This window comes from Rhagoletis pomonella, unplaced genomic scaffold, assembly GCF_013731165.1.
Source record: "Rhagoletis pomonella isolate Grant_MI unplaced genomic scaffold, Rhpom_1.0 Rhpom_scaffold_00003, whole genome shotgun sequence".
Classification (NCBI taxonomy): domain Eukaryota; kingdom Metazoa; phylum Arthropoda; class Insecta; order Diptera; family Tephritidae; genus Rhagoletis; species Rhagoletis pomonella.
This window is the reverse complement of record NW_023458557.1, coordinates 30,115,630-30,124,236: the sequence shown is the minus strand read 5'-3', so window position 1 is coordinate 30,124,236 and position 8,607 is coordinate 30,115,630. Positions and strand designations below refer to the sequence as shown.

General features: G+C 40.6%; 2 protein-coding genes across 2 annotated transcripts in view; one reads left to right on the top strand and one right to left on the bottom strand.

The window, feature by feature from the left end:
• The first annotated feature begins 3,165 nt into the window (after nucleotides 1–3,165).
• On the top strand, nucleotides 3,166–4,001 carry LOC118736165. The gene is made up of 3 exons (XM_036466263.1): nucleotides 3,166–3,246; nucleotides 3,292–3,735; nucleotides 3,789–4,001. Exons 1-3 carry the CDS (start codon nucleotides 3,166–3,168, stop codon nucleotides 3,999–4,001), a joined length of 738 nt encoding a protein of 245 aa, XP_036322156.1.
• Nucleotides 4,002–4,088: 87 nt separating this feature from the next.
• The window catches only part of LOC118736164, a 25,331-nt gene continuing 20,812 nt past the window's right edge, over nucleotides 4,089–8,607 (bottom strand). The window contains exon 6 of the mRNA XM_036466262.1: nucleotides 4,089–4,181. Coding sequence (XP_036322155.1) covers nucleotides 4,089–4,181 — 93 coding nt within the window. The remainder of the gene's footprint in view (nucleotides 4,182–8,607) is intronic.

Genomic DNA, 8,607 nt, shown 5'->3' with positions numbered 1-8,607 from the left:
AGTTTTGAATAGATAAGTTTACTGCCCTTAATATGCTTAATTTGTTAAATGGCCCATCAATTCGATGGACCGTGTATGTTCTTGGGTGTGATTGTACCAGCTGCTGGTGCGACTTCAAAAACTATTTGAAAATTTTATGATTGTACCAGCATGCTGGTGTCGTGAGTGGTGAAATTAGCTTAATTTTCTAAGTAAAAAGTATTTTGACGGAAATTTCTTGCTGTGTCTGTGGAAGATTAAGTTCCCGATATTGTAGTTGTGAATTAAAAAAAAAACACCAATGTTTAACAAAATGGTAGAAAAATTACGAAATTTCGGCTGTAATCATTTCTCTAATCTTTCCTCGACCTCATTTGTAACGAAATAAATATTAGTGGAATTCGCGCTTCTGTGTATTCGTTGTATCTTGTGTAATTGTAACTGAATGAGCATCTAATTTGTTGTTGCTAGCGGTACAATAAATACACATGAAACAACAATCACACGCTCGTCCAGTTACACTTACGCAAGATACAACGAATACACAGAAGCGCGAATTCCACTATTGTACCAGCATGCTGGTAAGTTATATGTTTTGGGCCTGATGGTACAATCACTTGATGGAACCAGCAACCTGGTGCCGTATATTTCCCCTTTTATACAAAAAGGTTTTTGGTTGGATAAAATATTTGCTTTTTTCCAGAGTTCACTGTTTTTTATACCATTACTTATTGAAAATCTTTGCATACACGCAGATGTATATATAAGTAAAAAATTTTAGCTACCATTTTTAGCCACAACGACATTTTTTAGCTCTTTTTTAGCCCTTTTTTTTAAAGGAATTTGGCTACCACTAAAAATTATTCGCGGCAACACTGGTGCCAACATACTTGATTATTGCTTATTATTACTCTGAGACAGGCATGTGAGAGAGTGAGCGGGCAGAGCTGGGTCGTAATGATTATTTAGGAATTAAATTACTCCCAATTATTAATTAGGAATCAATTAGTAGAATTAGTAATTAGGAATCAATTCCTTCAGTCCACAGCAAAGGAATCGATTACTTTCTCAATTCCTTGAAGTAATTTCAAATGTAATTGTTTTTTTTTTTTATTCCATTACAAGGAATTTCATTTTGTAATTGGAATAAATTACGTGCTAGTAATGTAATTTTTTTTTTCCAATTCCTTTGAAAGGAATTGAAAATGTAATTGATTTTTTTAAATTCCATTACCTGGAATTGCAATTGTACTTTAGTTTTTTCAATTACTCAAAGGAATTGTAAAAGTAATCGAGAAACTGAAAGCTCATTCACGAATGTACAATGTGGAGTTTTTGTTGTGGTCAATAATTAAAATCGAAAGCATACATTGGACATCTTCTATGTATATCTATATATATAAAAATGTTGTGTTCGTATGTCACGGTCATCAAAACCCGAGAACGGCTGAACCGATTTGAATAATTTTTTTTTATAATTCGGTATAATACCAGAACCAAGGATATCGCAAAAATTTGGAGGGTTGCCGCCTATTTTAAAATTTTTAAACACAATTATATTGATAAAATTAATGAATTATTACAATCCGGGTATCAAGTAAAAGAGGTTTAAGAAAGATAACTGTTGGAAGTATTTTTGATGAGGGTTGCCACCTATTTGAAAATTTTAACTCAGTCTAATTGATAAAATAAATGAAATATTTCCATGTGGGTGTCAAACTAAAGAGTTTTAAGAAGGCTTACTGCCGAAAATATGTTTGAGGAGGGTTGCCATCTGTTTGAAAATTTAACTAAATTACATTGATAAAATAAATTAAATATTACAATATGGGTGTTCAGAGCGCTAATGCATAACTCAGTGGCATCACTTACTACATTTTTTTGATATTGCACACGGCAAACCTGTTACATATATAAGTTGTAGCAAAGATGTAAATAAGACACAATCGCATTTATAGGGTCTACAAGATAACACCACTTTAGTTTTTTATTTCATTTGATTAGCTATACGTTTGAGCGCAAAAACCCTTGCCCGACTACATACATTTTTTGGTGACCCCGACGTGATACATAAGCACGACTACTTGCTTGCGTTTGTACACAGTTTTGATTGCTCTGTACATAGGCACCGTGCGCTAATCACCAGATTTAACAGTTAACTTTGCGCAGTTGATGATAAACAATATTCGCCTTTTGCCGTGCAAAAGCCCAACGAGAATATATAAATCACGCGATTCAACAGTTAAATTGGCTGTACACATTTTTCGTTGTTTGCCAAGCAAACAGTTATTAACAAAAGGTCTAGCAGTCAATTTCTTCGACTATACACAATCGGTCAAATAGTTTAAAAAAATGTCGTTTTTAAAAAAGAAAGGCGAAACCTTGCTACGGCAATTTAGTTTAACACCATTTAATTCAGAGGAAGTCAGCGTCATGGATCACGCTGAGCTATCAGTGAGATTGGAGCAGCTGGATCGCATTCAGGATCAGTTTGAATCAACACAATCTCAACTGGAGGAAGAAGACCCCAACGAGCTGGAAACCAGCACTCGTGATGAATTCGCTGCCACTTTCATACGAGCTAAGGCAGCACTTACAAGGGAGTTGAATAAGATGGACCCCCAGTTTATGTCTTCGACGAGGAATCCACCGCCTCTAGAGCAGTCATCTGTGATTGTGGTGAAGCAACCAAAGTCGCGCCTACCACAACTACAATTGCCATCATTTGGAGGGGCATACACAGAGTGGCCAAACTTTTTGGGCATGTTTCAAACGGTTGTTTACAATGACACCGAGCTGTCAAACCTGGAAAAGTTCCAGCACCTCCGTTCATGCCTGAAGGGCGCAGCAATGGACACCATCCAGTCGCTTGAAATTCGTGATGAAAATTATATAATTGCATTAGATTTACTCGTTCAAAGATTCGATAATCGCCGTTTAATTTTTCAGGCACTCATTCAAGAACTATTCGGATTGCAGAGGGTGAGCGCTGACAAGAAATCAGGAGAACTGCGGGTGCTTGTGGACAAAGTTGTAATGCATGTTCGAGCGTTGCAATCACTAGGCACCTCTGAACAAATTGCCGATTGTTTACTCCAATACATCAGAGCTCAGAAATTGGATGCTCTCACTCATACACTGTGGGAAGAAAAAGTGCCGGCTGACAAGCTGCCCACTTGGACGGACATGGTTACGTTTTTGCATAGGAGGTGCCAGACTTTGGAGAATATGACTCACGATATCGTAACACAGACACCTAGCGCACAGGTGAGCAATAACAAGTTTCGTAAAACCTCCTTTATCATTTCAAAGGCTACTCAAAAAACCTGTTCGGTCTGTAATAAGCACGACCACGTCGTCTATTCTTGCCCATCGTTCGCCAATTTAAGCCCAAATGACCGCTGGAAGGAATCCAAAAGAGCTGAGCTGTGCATAAATTGCCTTAAACCAGGCCATCACGTGCAGCAAACCAAGTCTTCTGCATGCCGCCGGTGCTCATTGAAGCACCACACGCTACTGCACTTTTCTCAAACAGATCAGACAATGCCTAGTGCAGCTGAAGTCTCACCTATTCCACCACAGCCAGCAGCTCTCGTTGCCATGACAACAAGCAGCGACTCACTCTCATCCACTTCACACGCCGGCTCAAACGAATGTGTGCTACTTGCGACTACCGTTGTCTTAATTCAGAACAGCGCGGGCTCGCTGCCAATCAATTACAGCTTAAAAAATCAAAATCGTCTGTCGCAGTTTCGGGTATTGGAGATTCAGAACTCGTTGTTAATTCCAGCATTAATATCACCATTCAGTCACTACACAACGGATTCACCGCGAACCTAGACTCGGCCGTAACTCAAACAATAACCGAGCATCAACCGAATTATCCGCTTGACATCACTGGTTGGGATATTCCGGCGAACATCAACCTGGCTGATCCCGAATTCCACAGGACACAACGTGTGGATCTTTTGATAATGCCGGCATATTCTTTAATTTACTTTGCATTGGTCAAATTCGCCTGAAAAACAATCATATTTTGCAGAAAACTCGTATTGGCTGGGTGGTATCTGGAGGTCGAGGTATATCGTCGAAGCCATCCGCACTTACAACTACAGCAACAAATTCACTTGATTGGGAAATAGATCATCGATGCACTCATGACATAGTGCGGTCATTTTGGGAAGTAGACAACAGCTTTGAACCTATTCGGAGAGTAACAAAGGAGGAAATCGATTGCGAAGCTCACTTCAATGAAAACTATAGTCGCATGGCGACAGGCGAATATTCGGTTCGGCTGCCCGTAAAGCCCAGCATACACCTACTTTGGGGATTCATACCAGCAGGCGTTGCGGCGGTTCCTGACTCTGGAAAGACGTCTTCAACGTAATGATGATTAGAAATCACTGTACGTATCGTTTATGAAGGAGTATCGCGAGCTTCAACACATGTCTCCTATATCGAAGCCGCCGCCATCGGTGCCCACATATTTCATGCCTCATCATTGCGTGTTCAAGAACGAAAGCACAACAACAAAATTTAGGGTAGTCTTCGACGGATCAGCACTGACAACAACTGGTTATTCGTTAAACGAAGTATTGATGATGGGTCCAACCATACAGGCAAAACTAGCCGACACCCTAATTCGTTTTCGCCCACATTCGGTTGCCCTAACAGGGGACATTTGTAAAATGTATCGGTGCATCCGAGTCACCGCACTTGACAATTTGCAGTGCATACTCTGGAGAGATGATCCGAGAGATGACACCCAAATTTTCAAACTCCACACGGTTACGTACGGGACAAAATCTGCACCCTTCTTGGCAGTTCGCACCATGCATCAGCTTGCGGCCGATGAAGCAGCTTCGTATCCTCTCGGCGCTCGGATTGTTCTACGCGATTTCTACGTTGATGACCTAATTACCGGCGCTGACACTATTGACGAAGTAAAACAAATAATGCATCAAACATCTGAACTGCTGGGTAAAGGAAACTTTAAAATTAGGAAATGGTGTTCAAATATGCAAGAAGTGCTTAGAAATGTACCGGATACTGACCGGGAGAAGCTCATAAAATTCGATGATGACAGTTACATTACAAAGACGCTTGGACTCCAGTGGAACCCCGATGCTGACCTATTCATATTTTCATTTTCTGCTCGACAGGTGAATAAAACAATTACTAAGCGCTCAGTTTTGTCTATCATAGCTCAATTGTATGATCCACTGGGATTGGTAGGACCCATCGTATGCAAAACAAAGGTATTCCTTCAACGATTGTGGGTAGATAAGCTCGATTGGGACGAAAGTCTACCAATGGCTCATCAAACAGCGTGGCTTCAGCTCTATGGAGAATTCGGTAGCATACGAAAACTGGCTTTTCCTCGATACGTGGCCAGCCCGAATGCCCGTCTGGAGGTACATGCATTCTGTGACGCCAGCATTACAGCGTACGGCGCATGTGTTTATATTGTCGCTCGTTCAGATGAACAATTAAAAACAGTCACAATCCCCAAGTTGGAGTTATGTGCCGCTACGCTTCTGGCCGAAGTAGTTCATTCTATTGACGATTTAAAAATTTTCAGTTGTCCATTCTTTTGTTGGTCAGACTCTACAACAGTGTTGTCGTGGATTAAAGAGGAGCCTTCAAGTTTTAATGTTTTCGTCGCCAATCGCATTTCGAGCATACAGCATTTAACAAGCGGCATGGAGTGGCGCTATGTGCCTACCAATCTTCACCCTGCAGACATTTTATCAAGAGGTGCTTCCCGCATAGAGTTATCGAACTCATTGCTTTGGACCATCGGACCCCCATTTCTGCAGGAATCAGAAAGAAATTGGCCAAAGTGTGGTGCTCGAATTGAAATGTTGCCTGAACGTCGTAAAATTGCATTACTTTCTTCGGCTTCAGTTAATGATAATTCACTGAATTGTAAATATATAAATTCCTTTGCAGTCATGCAGCGCATATATGGCTACGTTCACATGTTCATCAAAAAGGATCACTCTGGTGTCCTCACTGCGACACACATTCAACAAGGAACGTGGTATTTGCTTCGGATGTTGCAAAAGGTACATTTTTCGTCGGAATACAGAGATCTGAAAAAGTCTCTGCCGATAAGCCCGTCAAGTGCACTGGCATCCCTGTCCCCATTTTTGGACTCATTTGGACTAATCCGTGTAGGGGGTCGTTTAAGAAACGCGTTGTTAAATTTTCAATCGCGACATCCAGTCGTGATACCCAAAGGACATCCACTTACGAACTCTATCATATTGCATTTTCACCATCAGAATTTACATGCCGGACCTCAAGCATTACTGGCGGCAATACGACAAAGGTACTGGCCCCTCGGCGGAAAGAAGGCAGTTAGTCACATCATAAATAAGTGCGTACGATGTTTTAGACTCAGGCCCAAGGTGTGCGAGCAGATCATGGGAAACTTGTCAGAAGACCGTGTCCGACCCAGCCGACCGTTTCTCGTTACTGGAGTTGATTATTGCGGGCCGTTCCACTACCGATCTGAAATAAGAAGCAGGCCATCAACAAAATGTTACATAAGCCTTTTCATATGCTTCACTACGAAAGCGGTTCATATGGAACTCGTGAAGGATCTGTCGGCAGAATCATTTCTAGCGGCACTGCGTCGTTTTTATTGCACTCGCGGCAAACCGGCAGCTATCTGGTCTGATAACGCAACCAATTTTGTTGGAGAAAAAAATGAGATGGCTGAATTACAACAGCATTTTCTCAAGCAGCAACACGTCGAAGCCGTTCATCGGCAATGTCTCATCAAAGGAATCGATTGGAAGTTCATTCCACCAAGGTCTCCGCACTTCAGAGGGCTTTGGAAGCCTCAATCAAGGCAGCGAAATTCCATTTCTGGCGAACTATTGGTTCGGCATTGCTTTCCTTTGATGAACTCAGAACTCTCATATGTCAGATTTCAGCAGTAATTAATTCTCGACCACTTTGTCCACTTACAGAAAATCCTGACGACTTAGACGTGCTCACACCGGCCCACTTCTTAATAGGCGCTCCACTTACATCCATACCAGAACCAAACCTCTCAACACTAAGCATCAGTCGACTTGGTCATTGGCAGCAAATTCAGTTCATGCAACAGACTTTCTGGAGAAGATGGAGTTCTGAATATCTGTCACTTTTGCAACAACGTTCGCGTTGGCGATCCACAAAAAACAATATCGCAATAGGAACTCTGGTCCTAATCAAGGACGAAGCACAGCCACCACTCAAGTGGCTGCTTGGAAGAGTCACTCAGGTCTTCAAGGGCGATGATGGTATGGTTCGTGTGGTCGAAGTCAGAACGGAAAATGGCATTTGCAAGCGAGCCATCACTAAATTGTGCGCTCTTCCCATCGATGACAATTTGGCTGGTGGTATGACCTGCCACCGGGGGGAGGATGTTCAGAGCGCTAATGCATAACTCAGTGGCATCACTTACTACATTTTTTTGATGTTGCACACGGCAAACCTGTTACATATATAAGTTGTAGCAAAGATGTAAATAAGACACAATCGCATTTATAGCGTCTACAAGACAACACCACTTTAGTTTTTTTATTTTATTTTGTTAATCTTCGCTATACGTTTGAGCGCAAAAACTCTTGCGCGACTACATACAATGGGTATCAAATTAAAGTGGTTTAAGAAAGATAACTGATGGAAATATTTTTGAGGGGGGCTGCCGCCTATTTGGAAATTGAAACTCAGTTAAATTGATAAAGTAAATGAAATGTTGGCATGTGGGTGTCAAACGAAAGAGTTTTAAAAAGGCTTACAGTCTACCATGAAGGTGACAGGTAATAAGGTCAATGGAAATAAGGTCAATTGACTTTATTTCCCACCCTGGTGCGAAATTAAGTCAATTGACTTTATTACCTTTTCAAAAGCGAAATAAAGTCGACAAACATTTGAAACTAAAGTCATTGACGCTATTTCCTCATTCAAATGGAAATAGCGTCAACAATGCTTAAGGTATGTCGATTCATAGAAAAAAATGTTGTTCTTACAATAAACATTGCCCCGTAAGTGTTGTTTTTAATAGATCAAAAAGGTTATTGCCAAATCCTCAGTGTTGTGATATTAATCCACACACAATCATGAACTACCACCAATTACTTTTATTAAAAAAATTTAAATAACGAATATGTAAAAACACGATGCGAAAAACTAAACACCTGCGCACAGCTGAAATACGAGAAACATTTGAAGAAAGAGTATAGAAATGATCTATAACTTGCAAAACATGTTTCGTTTCCACAAAAATAAAGCGAACACTATTAAATTGATGAAACAGTCCATGCCCAAAAACCCCGGGGGAACACTGAAAGAATTCTGTGTTTTAAATTAGCATATTTTGAACGAATTCGGAATGTCTAAGTTGGAAAAGAAACCAACCTTTCTATAAGGAAACAATTATAGAGAAAGAATTTTCTTACACTGTATTCATGTCTCCGCCAGCAATTTGTGACGACATCATTTAAAAGCAGCTAAGGAGAATGACGAAACTATTTATTAGATGGCACATTCAACGAGCCAATGTACCAAAATGCGGGTATAAACAATTATTGATTATTTAATATCGGAATCGGGATCATATAAGTTAATTGA